This window comes from Brachypodium distachyon, chromosome 3 (genome assembly GCF_000005505.3).
Source record: "Brachypodium distachyon strain Bd21 chromosome 3, Brachypodium_distachyon_v3.0, whole genome shotgun sequence".
Classification (NCBI taxonomy): domain Eukaryota; kingdom Viridiplantae; phylum Streptophyta; class Magnoliopsida; order Poales; family Poaceae; genus Brachypodium; species Brachypodium distachyon.
Window position 1 is genome coordinate 43,221,370 of NC_016133.3, and position 16,809 is coordinate 43,238,178.

The 16,809-nt window shown below is 46.6% G+C and overlaps 4 protein-coding genes across 7 annotated transcripts; all 4 read left to right on the plus strand.

The window, feature by feature from the left end:
- The first annotated feature begins 88 nt into the window (after positions 1–88).
- On the plus strand, positions 89–4,679 carry LOC100844287 (O-fucosyltransferase 13). 4 transcript variants are annotated; one of them, XR_002964742.1, is made up of 7 exons: positions 89–375; positions 465–559; positions 681–748; positions 878–966; positions 1,069–1,290; positions 1,956–2,943; positions 4,192–4,679. XR_002964742.1 is itself a non-coding variant. In XM_014899934.2 (6 exons), the coding sequence occupies exons 1-6, from the start codon at positions 233–235 to the stop codon at positions 2,692–2,694; spliced, it is 1,356 nt and encodes a 451-aa protein (XP_014755420.1). In that variant the 5' UTR covers positions 89–232; the 3' UTR covers positions 2,695–3,335. The 4 variants fall into 4 exon arrangements, 1 of the variants encoding a protein (XP_014755420.1); XR_002964741.1 differs by having other exon boundaries at positions 4,205–4,679; XR_002964743.1 differs by lacking the exon at positions 4,192–4,679 and adding an exon at positions 3,465–3,977.
- A 652-nt stretch (positions 4,680–5,331) lies between these two features.
- LOC106866287 (ethylene-responsive transcription factor ERF110) lies at positions 5,332–7,723 on the plus strand. The gene is made up of 2 exons (XM_014899935.2): positions 5,332–5,863; positions 6,951–7,723. Exons 1-2 carry the CDS (start codon positions 5,767–5,769, stop codon positions 7,559–7,561), a joined length of 708 nt encoding a protein of 235 aa, XP_014755421.1. The 5' UTR covers positions 5,332–5,766; the 3' UTR covers positions 7,562–7,723.
- Positions 7,724–9,043: 1,320 nt separating this feature from the next.
- Positions 9,044–10,866, plus strand: LOC100844898 (ethylene-responsive transcription factor 8). The gene is made up of 3 exons (XM_003572414.4): positions 9,044–9,345; positions 9,905–10,216; positions 10,299–10,866. Exons 2-3 carry the CDS (start codon positions 10,077–10,079, stop codon positions 10,600–10,602), a joined length of 444 nt encoding a protein of 147 aa, XP_003572462.1. The 5' UTR covers positions 9,044–9,345; positions 9,905–10,076; the 3' UTR covers positions 10,603–10,866.
- Positions 10,867–12,257: 1,391 nt separating this feature from the next.
- On the plus strand, positions 12,258–16,808 carry LOC100824721 (glycine--tRNA ligase, mitochondrial 1). Its single transcript, XM_003574797.3, has 9 exons — positions 12,258–12,788; positions 13,359–13,741; positions 13,821–13,938; positions 14,526–14,720; positions 14,818–15,042; positions 15,213–15,272; positions 15,444–15,524; positions 15,595–16,000; positions 16,204–16,808. The coding sequence occupies exons 1-9, from the start codon at positions 12,273–12,275 to the stop codon at positions 16,437–16,439; spliced, it is 2,220 nt and encodes a 739-aa protein (XP_003574845.2). The 5' UTR covers positions 12,258–12,272; the 3' UTR covers positions 16,440–16,808.
- The last annotated feature ends 1 nt before the right edge of the window (position 16,809 follows it).

The following is a 16,809-nucleotide window of genomic DNA, read 5'->3' on the forward strand; positions in this document are numbered from 1 at the left end:
ATGGGGCGTTGTTCCTACTGGGTGCGCCCCTTCGGTACCATTTCTACCTCTACACGGCACCGCTCGATCTGGATAATTTCATATGACATCTGGGCCCGGGTAAACTGTCAGCGGGGCCCGCAGTCTGACGAACACACAGGGGAATGGTTGTAGTGTAGACCACCGCCTCGAGCGGCGCCGGCGATCAGATCCGGTGCTTCTCGATCCGAGCGCTCCTGGTGTGGCGGAGGTCATGTCGGCGGCTGCGGCGGCGGGGTGGTGGGCCGGCCACCGCATACGCGTGCTCCTCCCGGCTCTCTTCCTCGCCCCCGTCCTCTTCTTCGTCCTCGCCTCGCCTCGCTCCTCCCCGTCCTTCTTCGCGCCGCCTGTCTCCAGGTACTACGCGCCCCGACCTGTTGTACCGGATTCTTCTGTACTGCTCCCTGAAGTTATATCCCCCTTCCCACGCATTGGGTTTCCTTCAGGGAGCACTTGCCGTCGGGGTCGCGGGTCATCTGGGCGCAGCGGCGGGCGGTGGAGTGGCGGCCGTGCGGGTGGTGGCAGCGGAAGGCAATGCCCGGTGAGTCCTCGCGCTTCGCAGTTCTGTGTTCCCGCTGGTACGGGTGTATGTAGGATTTACGAGTTGTGCTGAACTGGCGTTGAACTGATGATTGGTTTGTGTCCCCGCTCTTCTTCCGCAGCTCCGGGGTCGAGGAACGGCTACATCCGGATAGATTGCTACGGCGGGCTCAACCAGCTGCGGCGTGATGTACGTTAAGTAATTTCGCTTAGACTTTTTTTTTCTTCCACAGATGTACAGTGTTGTGCGATGTTAACTGGCGATGTTATGTGCTCCTTGTCCTTGGTAGTAATCACTCTGGTGCAACGGTTTCTGCAGCTATGTGATGGAATTGCGGTTGCGCGTCTTTTGAACGCGACAATGGTTCTGCCCAAGTTTGAGGTTGCTGCATACTGGAATGAGTCTAGGTATGAGAGCCACTCCAGGAAACAAAGCCTTCTACTGATTGTTGCTGTGTAGTTGAATCATGTTCAGAAAGTAATCCGGTGCTTATTGAAATGCTCTGTCAGTGGTTTTGCAGATGTTTTTGATGTTGATTACTTCATTGAGCAGACTAGAGGTTATGTGGAAGTGGTGAAGGACATGCCTGAGGAGATAGCGCTGAAAGAGCCATTTAAGGTTGATTGCCGAAAGCGGAAAGGTCATTTTGATTATGTGGAATCGGTGCTTCCGACTCTTTTGGAGCATCGGTATATTTCGCTGACACCTGCCGTGAGCCAAAGAAGAGATAGGTATTGCCCAATCATCTAGTTGATACCTGAAATCTGCTTGCCATTTTCATTACACCAGTTATCTTATTATCCATTTTCAACTAGTTTGTTTCCTTGGTTATGGTGCTTGTTGTTCACACCAAATGTCTTGAATCATATCTGCTATTGATGATCTTAGCTTGATGAAACGATGAAATCGAAATAAAGCTAGCGATGAAGTAATACAGGACTAAAATTCTTGTGCCATTGTAAGGTGCATATTGTAACTTATAAGTAGATATATATTGCAGTAACAGGAGTTCATTGTATGAAGTGGATTCATTGTGTCAATGACTGACTGCATTTGTAAGTGGCATACATGAGATATACTGCCATCAAGCAGTGTTGAAAGTCAAATGTGTTGGCCCTATTTAAAAAATGTTGGTGCCTGTCAAGACCATGTAAATTATTACATCATTTTATGTTTTTATTGTTGGTTGCAATGTTGGCAGTAAAGATGTTTATCAACCTTGGAATTTGGCATGTTGCCTTGCTATCAATTGGTACTCTTTTATTCATCATATAGTACCACTAATTTAACTCTACCTTTTGTGTATTTGTTGATTCCAAACTTTTTGCTAGGGTAATTATTCACCTTGGGGCTGCTTCTTGCCCTTACTGATGTATATGCCTATATTTTTTTTCAGAAATCCTTCCTATGCGAAAGCATCTTATTGCCAAGGTTGCTACAATGCACTCCGGTTGAATAAAAAGGTGGAAGCCAAAGCTATTGAGCTCCTTCAAGTCATACCAAAACCTTTCTTATCCCTTCATCTTAGATTTGAACCAGACATGGTTGCCTACACTCGATGTGCATACAATGGCCTTTCTTCCGATTCACTGGGTGCAATTGAAGCTGCACGTGGGGAGGATAGAAAAGTATTGATAGGCGATGATGCTCGTCTGTGGAGGAACCGTGGAAAGTGCCCTCTAACACCTGGTGAAACAGCATTTATCCTCCAAGCGCTAGGGATTCCTACAGAGACAAACATTTACTTAGCCGCTGGCGATGGGCTAATGGAACTTGAGGGCTTTACTTCGGTCTACAAAAATATGTATACTAAATCTTCTCTCCTGGCTCATGAAGATTTTGAGAGGATGCATGGCAACACAAAAGCTGCTCTCGACTACTATGTTTCAGTCAACAGTGACGCTTATGTTGCGACGTTCTTTGGAAATATGGATAAGATGGTAACTGCAATGAGAACAATGCAAGGGCTCCAGAAGACCTTGGTCTTGAGCAGGAGGGCCTTTGCAAACTACACTGCTGCTGGACTGGCAGGAGACCAACTATCTAAGGCCATGTGGGATGCTCATCGAGCAGACTATGTCATGGGGAGGGGATCAGCTTTGCCCGAGCATTGCTTCTGTGAGTTCAAGTTGTAGCACAGATGAGCCCATATAACACAAGATCTACCCTACACAACCAACTTTTGATGAGCAGCAACTACATCATGTTGAATGTGTAAACATGGTTGAATTGCTACTGCAACGAGAGTAATGCCCAGGCTTCTCGGAGGACATTGTTCTTGGCCAGATTGGACTTCGTAAGCTGCACGGCATCTTGGTTCAGACAAAACTGTGACCCATGCAGTGATGGATCATGCTCTGTGCTTCTCCTGGATACTTTTTTCGGTGAGTTCAACTAGTAGCACAGACCTGTACATGCACATTTACGTTCAGCTCACTCTTAAGGTTGCTTCCAGGATTGTGTCAAAAAATAGTTGACCTAGAGATTTACTCTGAAATGTCCTTTTGTAACTTGATATATCCCCAAGGGCCCAACCCTTAAACATTTGAAGGGTATAGATAGGTTGACATTTTTATTCATAAATAACCAAGAAGAGGGGAGAAATTTCAGGCGGATATGTAAACAATTTTGGAAAGAATCTGCATTGCACAGAAAGTAGCTACTGTTTTTCTGTTTTGGGGTAAAGAAAGTAGCTATTTGTTGAGTGGTGTAGTTAATTGTGATTGTCCTCATCCACCACTTGGCATTATACATCATATTAACCAAGTTGGTTGTAGAGCTGGGTTCGGAACCAAAAGAAGACTGGATACTTACCGCGCATGATCTATGTTCTAAACTGTTTATTCATTTCTTTGACTAGATAGTCGTTTGGTTCTTGATGCCCATGCGTCATTTTGGTTTCCAGAAGGAGAATCAGATTCCAACAACTGTCCATCTTGATCGTTTTAGTCAATGAGAGATATGTATAACAAGCAACTCCTAGAGGCATGCATGATGCATTCCATATCAATGGGTTGAGAGTGCATCAATCATCCACTGGCGATCTAAATATTAAACAAGGCTTCCAATCGTCACACTCGCCGTCACTCTTTGCGTGAGGCACTAATCTATGTGACTAGTGGTTTGTCCCCAATTTTAAGTCATGGACGTTAAGCTTAGATTAATTGGTGAATGAGCATGTGGGCTTTAGACCAGCACTGGAATGCTGGGGTAGATGACCTGGCAGTTCAGTTGTTCATTCATTCAGTTAGGCAGTTCAAACAATAGGTGGAAGTACTGCCCCCTTCATTCAGTTATAGCCAAAGTGCTAAATCCTACTCTATTTTTTCCTTCCTTTTAGAGGGCTACATCTGTTTGTTTTTTCGCTTGTCATTTTGGACATCAATACCTTAGTATATGCATACTTCCTTCCGGTTTATTTCCCATTTACATGTTAATCCCTCCGTTTCATAATTCTTGTCGAAATATTACATCCATTTTTTGGCAAATTTGAGACAAGAATTATGGAACGGAGGGAGTACTAAAAATCACAGAAACAACAGATGCAATTGTTTTGACGGAAATTTTAGCTATATGTGCATAATGGTGGCCAAAGATTTCTTACATTGTTGACTGCATGCTCACATTGTAAGATGACACCTTCAGAAAAAGACACCGGGAGGCAGTGCTTTTGCTTTGGAGGAAAGAGATTTGTTAGATGCTAATATTTTGACCACGTGTGAACATTGAGGACTCCAAGTCAATGGCTTAAAACGACCTGAGGAGACATGCTGAAACTTCCTCGTTATTTCCTGAGCTCTATCTTCATTGTATCTTTTTGGTTCAAGGCAGTTGTCTCTCTCTGCTCCAGTCCGAAAACATTAACAAGGAAATACGGAGTGCATGCAAGCAGTCTCAAATTGTATCATTGGGTGTTAGTTGGGCAAATTGCCACTATCATTTTGAAGGAAATCAAGCTAGGGGTCAAGGTCAGCTAAGGTACGCTTGCTAGCTAGCTAATTGAGTAATCATATATGTTAAACATTGCAAGTATAAGAAGAAGAAGAAGAAGAAGTTGACATTAATTTGGTCTCTGACCTGCCGTGCTTATACATATGGAATTAAGGATGGACCTTGCATATAATTTGGAGTAAGTGATGTGCTAATTAAGTTGGGCCAAGTCTGCTCTCTTAATTAGACCGTGCTAATTTAACAGAGTAATGGAGTGCTAACTGCTAGCTACTACGTACAGTCTGCCGGGGGAAGAAAAAACCCAGACCAAGCTAACGTGCATGAGTAACGAATGTAAAAGCAAGAAATCTTACACAGGAGAAAATGACAAACATCAGCGGCTACAATCAAGGGCCGATATGCGACAATCACAGAGACGACAAGTGCAATAAAGGAAGAATAGCGACGATTCGGAGTGTTCACTTCTAGTGCATGTTCTTGTGTTCAACAGGTTAATTATAACATTAATTCATGAACTGTCACTAGATTACCGAAGCATTTGAAAGTGCGTCAAATTTATATTCGTGTCATTTTAAAAGTGTTAAATATACTCTCGCTGGTAAAAGTATGAGACACGCTTTTATCGATAAAATCGGCGGTTGAAGTGCTAAAAGTACGGGTTAAAATTCGAAATTAACAACATTTGAAAGAAGTACTGCTAGATAGTGCGGGCAAATATCTCTACGGTGAGATAGCGTGTCATCCGAATCATGCAAATCAAAGAGCCCTTGTTGGCATGAGGTACGTGTCCGGTTATAAAGGGCAGCTTCTAGCCCAAGTGCTCCACTCACTCAATGTCAGTCCCATCCTTATCACCTCTCTCTCTCTAGTCTTTCCTACAAGCTAGTGCTCTCTAGGCTCTAGCTAATTAGATATAGACCTGTGGCTAGCTAGGCCAAGGACACATATATATCCAGCTAGCCGGCCAGCTTATCTGCTTGTTCACCGCCGCCGGCCGGCCGGCGACAAGCTAGCTAGCTTGATCAGCGACAGCAAGCGTGGATCACCCGAGCGGAGGCGGAAGCGCTCGTCGTCGTCGTCGCGGTTCGTCTCCTCCTAGCCCTCTTCCTCTGCCGCCGCCTCCGGAGCGACGACGACGAGGTGACGACGGCGGTGGCGAGTACTATTACCATGGCGAGGCGCCGGAGGTCGTCGGAGAGGCGGCACAGGGTGGCGGCGGCAGAAGGAGGAGCTGCGCGGAGCACGAGCTGGACGTCATGGTGGCGGCGCTCACGCACGTCATCAGCTCCGGGCGGGAGCCGCTGGCAGCGGCGGCCGGCGCCGTGTTTGAAGGAGCCGTGTCCAGGCAGCAAGGTGAGTTCCTTCGTTGAGTGGTTGATTGAGTCCACGTGGAAGGATGACCACGTGTCAGCCTTTCTTTTGTTTTCTACTCCCTCGGTAGTCTCAAATTTGTTCAAATAGATGTATCTATAGTTAAAAATCAGTTGATACGAGTGGAAGGAGTACTCAGTCCGGAATAGAAGAATGCTTTGCCAGAGTGTAGATAGACTCGGTCCGGAATTCGCCTAGTCAGCCACCATGCATGCATGCATGGACCGTTGCTGGACCGTTTATTAATTTGCGAACATGCGTCTGCTTGGTTTGTCCATGTGTCAGCCGGACGTGGCGGGACCGTGCATCTTTACGTTGTACGTCATCCTACAACGCAGAAAGAATACCCGAATGTTCGTTGAGACCTCTCTGGACAGTCCGGCCGGACTAGCTAGGGACCGATAAAATGATGATCGTATATAACTGATTAAATTAAGTCCTGTTAATTAGAGAGTTCGTTTGACTATGTCTGAGTTCATCTTTGCCGTGGCAATCATTTGGTTCACGATATTTGGGTGAAGGATTTGATCGTGCGTACATGAGTTGATCAATTTTAAGAAGAAAATGAATGGACTGTAGTTTGATAGTAAAGACACTTGGCTTGCCAAAAAATCTAATCTCATCCAGAAATAGTCAAAATTTTAGCCGTGACTAAACTCTTGATAGGATGAACTTTGACCACCGTGCAAAACACATTACTATATGTTATGTGCAACTTGTCATACGTACCAAGGTCGATCGGGCACAATTTAGACATGCATGTGCAAACTACTCCATTTTCTGTTGGATAAAAACTTGACGCTTACAATGTCATTTGGTTTAGAAATAAGAAATCCTCTGTCGTCCGAATTGATACGTTAATGTTGATAGCTCGGTTTTTTGTTGGGTATAAAACTAAACTTCTACGGCTCTAAAATTAGTTTTACTAAATCCATTGTGATATATATTTTCATGGTGTACTTATTTGCTATTGTACATATTGGTAACAAAAATTTATAAACTTAGCCAAACTTTAATACTATGTATCATGCATGCATGAGTGATGGATGTATGGATAATATGTATGCAGTGACGACGTGCCAGCAGTTCTACAGTGTTGCTGCTCCTCCTCTGATGGCTCGTCCGGCATCGGTGGCGGCGTCGACGGCATCGGAGGAGCAACGAGCAGAGGAGCAGCATGCAGAGACGCCACGGTACCGTGGGGTGCGGCGGCGGCCATGGGGGAAGTGGGCCGCGGAGATCCGGGACCCGGTGAAGGCGGCGCGCGTGTGGCTGGGCACTTTCTCAACCGCCGAGGATGCCGCCCGCGCCTACGACACCGCCGCGCTCCGCTTCAAGGGCCCCGACAAGGCCAAGCTCAACTTCCCCTTATCATCACAGCCCCTCGCCGGCGTCTCCAGCCACGTGGCGCCACCGCCGCGGAGACGACCAGCAGCTGCCTCCATTGACGATGTTGCTTCTGGTCCTAGTGGTCAGGAGGAGTTGTCGTGCTTCTTCCCGGACATCGGCCGGTACGCGCACATACTACAGAGCGGCGGTGGCGACGACGACGTCCTGCGAGACGTCCATCAACACGTCATCGTCGGTGCCGGCAGCGGGTCGGCGCCGCCTGGACACTACTCGGAAGAGGAGGAGCATCGGCCGCCATCGACATGGCGGGAGAAAAGCGCGGGGCCATAGCTAGCATAGCGTTGTCAACTTGTAAATGTGTGCATTTTACACTAACAGAAGTTAACTGGTACTCCCATTGTGCTCTCGTTTTCTTTCAATGGTGAATTTAAAATTTAGTCCCGATATCTTTCAACCTTCAGCGCCCATTTCTATTGAAGTTTCTTTTTCCCAGTCCGGTCTTGGATAAATGGAAGGAGGGAGTAATATGTACACTTGTCGCAGTTTATCCAGTGCACATATGTATACTACTGGCTGCAAAAGTCTTCAATCATCCAAGTTTTTTTTTTTTTTGAAAGGAAAATCATCCAAGTTGACGTATCGATATGCACCAAAGACGAGACCGAGTTCATGAACGAGACATGGGGATATGCTTGCTGCATCTGCGTCCTTATCTCTCCGACCAGCACACACGACAAGAAGTCTCAATAATATATCTCTTCTCGACAACATTTATTTTCTATCTATACATGATGTGTCCAGCTGATAAAGAAAAAAAACATGTTTAATTAAGAAGGGTTTTCTTTGCAGGGGATTAAGAAGATATTTCTGTTGTCCATAATTTCATGTCCGAAAAATTGCAACCCCGAAAGATGGAGATTTTTTTTTTAATCCCAAAAGTCGGCCCTTGATCTTCTTAAAACAAAACCGGCCCAAACAAGAATAAAAAGAAGGAACCAAGCGGATTGATACTGAATCAGATCCCGTTTGCGCACACCACTCGGAGCTCATCTGTTCCGAAGACGGCAACACGTACCCGTCGTGGCCTGTAAAATCCTCAAGCGTCTGATCCAATGATCCAACGGGCCGGATCTCGCCCTTAACGCTCTTTGCGGGGCACCTCTCGTTTGCCCTAATACCTCAACCAAGGACATAAGCATGCAGCGAGTAAAATGCACGCTCAATCTGTGAACTTGATGAGCATGTGATTGGTGAGTTCGTGAGTTTGAGGACCAATCTGAGCGTGCTCCTCAAGTTAAGGGAAATGACTGTGCATTTTACTCGCATGAGTATACTATCCCATTAGTAATGAGATCAAACTACGTGGGCCGAAACGCACAGTCAACACTGGACTAGATCACTGAACCGGTGACTGGTTGATTATAGATGGCCAACGGGCCGTGCCTCTTTGCAAAGCCCAAAAGCCCAGCAGGCTTGGCCCAATTGTGCCGAGCCCGGCACATAAGTAATCGGGCTGGGCCGGCTTGAGGCCCCGCCTGGGCCTCAACCTCAGCCTCCGTCCGGGTCATCAATTCTCGAAAATCTGGCCCAACCCAACACATTTTACACTTGGCCCATCATCTCAACCAGTTTGGCCCAAATCCAATAATTTTTTTGTACCTTTGGCCCGATGGCCTTCCTGGGCCCGCGGGGCTTAACGGGCCTGAGCTGGGAGGAGCTGGGCCAGGCCTGTTTATCTGGTGCCGGCCCGGCCCGTTTCTATATGGTTGATGGTGTTTATGCGATTCCGCCCCCAACTAATCTTCTCCTACCACTGCCGAATCCCTAAACCCACCAGAACCCTAGCCCCGCCACCCCTCGCTGCCGCCGCTTCCACCCCGCCCCCTCTCCTACTACTACTCGGCTACTCCTCCATGGCATCCGCATCGCCCTCGGAGGACGCGCAGGCGGAGGCCATGCGGGGGCTCACGGCCTCCGGCGTGCAGGCCGGCGTGGACGCGGCCGTCGATGCGCTGAAGCCGCTCAAGGTGGAGGCCGGCGCCGGACCCGGCGGCGGCGACGCCAGTGAGAAGTTGCGGCAGGCGGTTGCCAGCCCTTGCAAGTCCAAGAGATAGGTGAGGGCCTGACCCCATCTTCCTCTGTTTTTCATACTGCTTACATTGCACAAGGTTCTATGGATTCCGTGTGGGGCTTGCGTATGGATGCAACCCTGTTTCACTGGGGAGGATACAGGCATGCATCTAAGAGTGGTTAAACAAGCTGTTTTTTTTACAGATCACTTGCATCGGGACATTGCTCAATTGTTTGTTAGAACAAACCGTTCGCGTCAATGATTATAGATGTGTAATCCCTAGAGGCTGAAGGAGTGCATTTTCTGTCCATGTAGCGTTCTAGTTGCAAATACGGGAATTTATTTGTGACAATGGTTCCTGATATCAATTAGTGATCAGTAGTTGCCAGATGTGGATGGGGAACCAAAGTCATGTACAGTAACATTTGTGCAGGGTGTGTTCTTGATTAGGAGTTTATCACTGTTGGATTTTATTTACCAGTCTGTAGGGCAAAGATTTCTGCATTTTAAGTTCTCTTCTGTGTTTGCTATTTGGTAGGTTGAGCAAATATTTCTGTGCTATCTGTATGTGACGGCATCATCTCTTCCATTTCGTTTTGAAGGCATCAGGACATGTCGAGAAGTTTACTGACCTCATGGTCAAGGATGAGAAGACAGGCACATGCTACCGTGCTGATCACTTGCTGAAAGACTTCTGCAAGGAGAAGCTTGAGAAGGACCTCACCTTGTCCCCAGAGAAGGCGGCCGGGTTTAAGCATGCCCTTGCTGTGTTAGATGAACTCTCACCAGAGGAACTTGGTGAAGATCAAGGATTACAGCATTGTTGCCCCAGATACAAAGAACCCGCTCTCTGATCCATACCCGTCCAATCTTATGTTCCAGACATCTGTTGGTCCTACTGGTCTAAGTGTGGGGTAAGAAGATTACTAGCATTCACCACCAATCTTGCCTTTTGGGTTCATTGGCCAAACATGATAAATTCTTGTGAACAAACAGGTACATGAGACCGGCACCGGCGCCGGCATCGGATGTGCAGCAGCGAGCAGAAGAGCAGCAAAAGGCTATGCGGCGGCGGAACCGTGCGGTGTGGCGGCGGCTGTGGGGGAAGTACTCGGCGGAGATCTGGGACCCGGTGAACGCACGTCGCGTGTGGCTGGGCATCTTCACCACTGCCGAGGACACCTTCAGCGCTTACGACGCAGCCGCGATCCGCTTCAAGGGCCCCGGCAAGGCCAAGCTTGCCGCCACTAACGATGCTGTTGCAACGTCTGGTAGTCCCGGTGATCAGGAGTTGTCCTAGTTCTTCCCGGATATCGGCCCGTCATCGACTAGCCTGGACAGTCAGCGGAGGAGGAGCATAGGCGTCCGATATTGACTTGGCGGGAGAAGCGTGTCGGGCCCTAGCTAGCGTGGCGTTGTCAACTTGTAAATGGGTGCATTTTTTTAACGAGGAAATTACACTGCAGGTCCATGAACTTGGCAGCGATGTTCAGTTTCATCCATTAACTTGAAAACTGTTCAAATGACTCACTAAACTTGTCAGTTTTGTTCATTTTAGTCCAAATGGTCAAATTCAGGTGAAATTCGGCCACACTAGCATGTGTCGTGGACCTGGCCGACATGTGAGGGGGCTTTTAACAATTTTCTGGTTATGGACCCCTTTTTCTGTTTAACCTCCTCGAATCTCTAGAATGGGGGAGACGATGCCCTCGCCTGTGAACCCACTTCGGGCCGACATATGCGACGTCCACACGAATGGCTTCGTCGATGGGTTCGGCGGCGGCTAGTTGAACGGCCAGATCCACGTCACATGCCATCGTGACCGAAATCCGTCTGAATCTAGCCATTTGGACTAAAATGAGCAAATATGTCAAGTTTAGTGAGTCATTTGAGGAGTTTTCAAGTTAATGGATGAAACTGAACGTCGTTGCCAAGTTCATAAACCCGCAGTGTAATTTCCTCTTTTTTAACTAACAAAAGTTAGTACTCCGTTCCATAATATAGGACGCATTTCGTTTTCTTTGACCAAGGTTTTGACTTAGAATTACTCCCATCAAAACATGACTTTTATGATACAAATCGTAAACTCTGTATTTTTGAATATGAATGCAATGATGAATTTTATTTCACATAATATATTAATGGACTATTTATTTTTGCAAAAAATGGACGAAAAAAATTCGACTTATATTTTGAGACGGAGGGAGCATACGTATTGTGTACTTTTGTTATATACTCCGTATATTTTGGGCGACCACGAAAAAGGATCACATCACATGATGTACATTCGTCAGAATTTCGAGGCTTATACCGCTGCAAAAGTCTTCAATCATGCAAGTTGACGTTCCGATATGCACAAAAGAGGAGACCAAATTCATGAACAAGACACAGGGATAGGCTTTGCTGCATGTGCGTGAGTGCGTCCTGATCTCTCCGACCAGCACGCACAACGCACAGTCTCAGTAAGTTGACCATATCTCTTTTCAACCACGATGTGCCCTGTGATAAAGAAGAAGAAAACATGTTTAGGAAGACTATTTTTTTCGTGGGGATCCGGAAAATTGCAATCCCAATAGAGAGAGATTTTGCAGCTATATAAAATTCGTTGAAGCAAGGGCAAGCAAAGTCAGCCCAAGATCTTCTGAAGAATTTCGGCCCAAAACCAGAGGAAAAATAAAAAGAAGCAAGCCCATCGGATTTGATATCGGATCAGATTCCGTCGTTTGCGCACCACTCGTAGCTCATCCATGCCCCGCCGTCGGCTGCGAAACCCTCAGCCGTCCGATCTAGCGGCCCAGATCACGCCCTTGACGCACTCCCACTCTTCCCGGAACATCCCTCATTACCCCAATACTTCAATTCAAACCCAGGAGGGCAGAAGGAGAGTAATAAGACCAAAGTACGAGGGCTGAAACGCACAACCGCCACTGGACTCACACAGCAGACTCGCTCCTCACGCGTCTGGGGCCGATGGTGTTTATGCGATTCCGCCCTCAGCCAATCTTCTCCTCCCTCTGCCGACTCCCGAAACCCGCCAGAACCCTAGCCGCGCCACCCCTCGCCGCCGCGCGCCGCCGCTTCCCCGCAGCTCCCCTCTCCTCCTCCTGCTCCCACATGGCGTCCGCGTCGCCCTCGGAGGACGCGCTGCGGCGCGCGCTGGCGGAGCGGCAGGCGGCCGTGGACGCGCAGGCGGAGGCCGTGCGGGCGCTCAAGGCCTCCGGCGCGCAGGCCGGCGTGGACGCCGCCGTTGAGGCGCTAAAGGCGCTCAAGGTGGAGGCCGGCGCCGCCGCGCGCAGGCTGCAGGCCGCCGTCGGGTCCGGCGGCGGCGCCGCCAGGGAGGAGCTGCGGCAGGTGATTGTGAACACGCTCGAGCGGAAGCTGTTTTACATCCCTTCCTTCAAGATCTACCGCGGCGTCGCCGGGCTGTACGACTATGGTCCACCCGGGTGCGCCGTCAAGTCCAACGTCCTCGCCTCCTGGAGACAGGTGAGGGTGTGACCCCAATCTTCCGCTGTTTTTCATACGGAGTACTATTTTTAGCTTTAAATTGCATAAGGTTCTATGAATTCGGTGTGGGGCTTGCGTCTGGATGCTCCCCTGTTTCACTGGAGAGGATACAAGCATGCATCTAAGAGTGGTTAAACAAGCTGTTTTTACAGATCACTTGCATCGGGATATTGCGCAATTGTCTGGTTAGAACAAACTGTTTGAGTCACTGATTATGATGTGTGTAATTCCTAGAGGCTGACGGGGTGCATTTTCTGTCGAAGGAGCGCTCTAGTAGCAAATATGGCAATTTATTTGTGACAATGGTACCTGATATCAGTTACTGAACACTGGTTGCCAAATGTGGATAGGAACCCAAAGTCATGTAACTTTTGTGCGCAGTGTGTTATTACTGTTTCATTTTATTTACCAGTTTGTAGTGCAAAGATTTCTGCATTTTAAGTTCTCTTCTGTGTTTGATATTTGGTAGGTTTCTGTGCTGTATGTGATGCCATCATCTCTTCCATTTCGTCTTGAGCAAATTTAATGACTTCCTTCATTTCCTTTCAGCATTTTGTCTTGGAGGAGAACATGTTGGAGGTTGACTGCCCCTGTGTGACGCCTGAGATTGTCTTGAAGGCATCAGGGCATGTTGAGAAGTTTACTGACCTCATGGTTAAGGACGAGAAGACAGGCACGTGCTACCGTGCTGATCACTTGCTGAAAGACTTCTGCAAGGAGAAGCTTGAAAAGGACCTCACCTTGTCCCCAGAGAAGGCTGCTGAGTTTAAGCATGTCCTTGCTGTGTTGGATGACCTCTCGCCAGAGGAACTTGGTGCAAAGATCAAGGATTATGGCATTGTTGCCCCTGATACAAAGAACCCACTCTCTGATCCATACCCATTCAATCTTATGTTCCAGACATCTATTGGCCCTACTGGTCTTAGCGTGGGGTAAGAAGATTAGCATTCACCACCAATCTTGCTTTTTGGGGGTATTGGCCAAACATGTTCAATTTTTGTGAACAAACAGGTACATGAGACCGGAGACTGCACAGGGTATTTTTGTCAACTTCAAGGACTTGTACTACTACAATGGCCAGAAACTCCCGTTTGCAGCTGCTCAAATTGGTCAAGCATTCCGTAATGAGGTCTGTGTTTCCACATACTTTTTCTTTGGCATCCATTGTCTGTCAACTGCCTGCCATTTAACTTACTAAAATTGAATTGTGCTTCTGGCCTAGTCTAGTCCTTTTTGTTAAAAATTGATATATCCAGGATGATCTTCAGATTTTAAATGTTGTGGAATGATCAATGTAGACTTGTTTTTCACATGGGATGTGTTATGCTCTTGTTGACCTAGGCTACTGTTCTGTGAAAAAAATGTTCTGTGTAATATAATTTTGAATAATGCTGACTGATTTTTCATGTTGCTGAAGTAAATTAAATAGTTTGGATTTCCATTGCACTTCATATGATAGATTTGAGTGCCTGCTTGAACAATTTGATTAAAAAAATCAGTTCCAATCCATAATTTCATCTATATAAACGTTGTATTGCGTCCAGAGTTGTATGCTTGGAGAAATTTGGACATGCTAACGGGCATAGCTGAACATATGTTTGCCACTTAATATAATGTTAAGATACTTTCCAATAGGAGTTAATTAGCTTGTAAAAGTAGCTTAGATAGTGCTTCTTTCTCCCTATCTACTCACTGTTTCTACTACTTGACAATCAGATCTCTCCACGCCAAGGTCTTCTACGAGTGCGTGAGTTCACATTGGCCGAGATTGAGCACTTTGTAGATCCCGAGGATAAATCACATCCGAAATTTGCTGACGTTGCTGATCTGGAGTTTTTGATGTTTCCGAGAGAGCTGCAACTCTCAGGGGACTCAGCCAAGTTAATGAAGCTTGCAGAAGCAGTTTCAAAGGTTTGAGCTTGATGGCTAATTTATCTCTCCATTTTGGATTAGAGGTGGTTCTTATCCTACCTTTCTTTTTAAAACCTGTATCTTTTGTTCCTCACAGGGAATTGTCAATAATGAGACACTCGGTTACTTCATTGGAAGGGTCTATCTTTTCCTGACGCAATTGGGAATTGATAAGGGCCGATTGCGCTTCAGGCAGCATCTACCTAATGAGATGGCTCACTATGCTGCTGACTGCTGGGATGCAGAGATTGAGTGCTCTTATGGATGGATAGAGTGTGTGGGCATTGCAGACAGATCTGCATATGATTTAAAAGCTCACTCTGTAAGCCTCTCACATCTGATGAATAGTTTTACAGATATTGATTTCAGTCCTTCAGATATGTTGCAATTGGAATTCAAGTTGCTCCTTTCATTTGTTTATTATATTTAGTCTCCACTGTGTCTGTTTATGTGTTTAATTCTGATCATGCTTGCCTCTTTGCTGTTTCGTAGGAGAAAAGTGGTGTTCCTCTTGTTGCCCATGAAAAGTTTGCAAAACCTAGAGAAGTCGAGGTGAGTTATCTATTGCATTTGGTTCTTCGGTATTCTTAGAGGAGTCATCCAACCATTTTTTATGACATGCTAGATAGGGTTCGTGCTCTTACTTTAAGATACAGTCATTTACTCAATCATTTCTTGCATTAATGTGTTTTTATTTGCGTGTGCGTGTTGTGGCTCCTACAGAAACTTGTTATAGTGCCCTCAAAGAAAGATCTAGGGCTTGCTTTCAAGGGAAATCAAAAGATGGTGGTTGAAGCATTGGAGGTAATACGTCTTGTGCTCTGTCTTTACTGAAGCAGAAACTTTGTCGTAAACTTTGTGCTTGGACAAACAGGCTATGAGTGAGAAGGAAGCAATGGACATGAAAGCTGCATTGGATTCTAAGGGTGAGACGAACTTCCAAGTCTGCACGCTTGGGAAGGATGTGGTGATTACCAAGAAAATGGTATCGATCAGTATGGAGAAGAAGATGGAGCACCAGCGAGTCTTCACCCCTTCAGTTATAGAACCTTCATTTGGCATAGGGAGGATAATCTATTGTCTGTTTGAACATTCCTTCTACACAAGACCTAGCAAATCAGAAGAGGAACAGCTGAATGTCTTCAGGTTCCCTCCTATCGTGGCTCCTATCAAGTGCACCGTGTTCCCACTGGTAAAGAATCAAGAGTTTGATGATGCCGCTAAAGTGCTTGATAAAGAACTAACAGCCGCAGGCATCTCACATATTATCGACACAACTGGTACGTGTTGGATTATAGTATTAAGCAACAACAAAAAAAGCTTGACTGGCATCTTACATAAACACAAAACATTTTTTACCATAGTGATGTATATGGTCCAATCTCATGACGAAGGACTGTGTGCCTGAATACCTGGTATTAGGGCATGCACAAATTACAGTATCAGATAACATAATCATGGCTTCTGTATTCCCTTTCTGCAGGTATTTCTATTGGAAGGAGGTATGCAAGGACAGATGAGATCGGTGTCCCTTTTGCTGTAACAGTCGATTCTGCAACAGAGGTGACGATCCGAGAGAGGGACAGCAAACAGCAGGTCCGGGTGGGCATCGACGAGGTGGCATCCGTGGTAAAGGAGCTAACAGAAGGCCAGAGCAACTGGGCCGACATTTCATTCAAGTATCCCAGCCATATCGGTCCCCAAGGTGACCAGGAGTGAGCTGTCTGGTTGCCAGCCATATTGCCGAAATGCCTGCTTTTCATCTTCCAGTTGATTCAACAGGGTAAGCTTCTGTCCTGCCCGAGTTGATTCAATAGGGTGAATGAACATGGCCGTTACCTGGACTGGTGCTGATGCAATTTGGCAAAGGCAGAATCCTGCATACATACATGCTAGTGCATGCCTTGGTTACAACAGCACCTAGTGCCCTGGATGCCCTTACATTCAAACATCTTACCTACACAGAACTTAGCATTTGGAGTTGCTTCTGAGCTAGTACTATTGTTTTGAGAATTGTTCACATGCCAACCATACAATGGAAATTGACATCTGTTACTTAAAGTTGTTGAATTTTCAATCTTTAACCTAC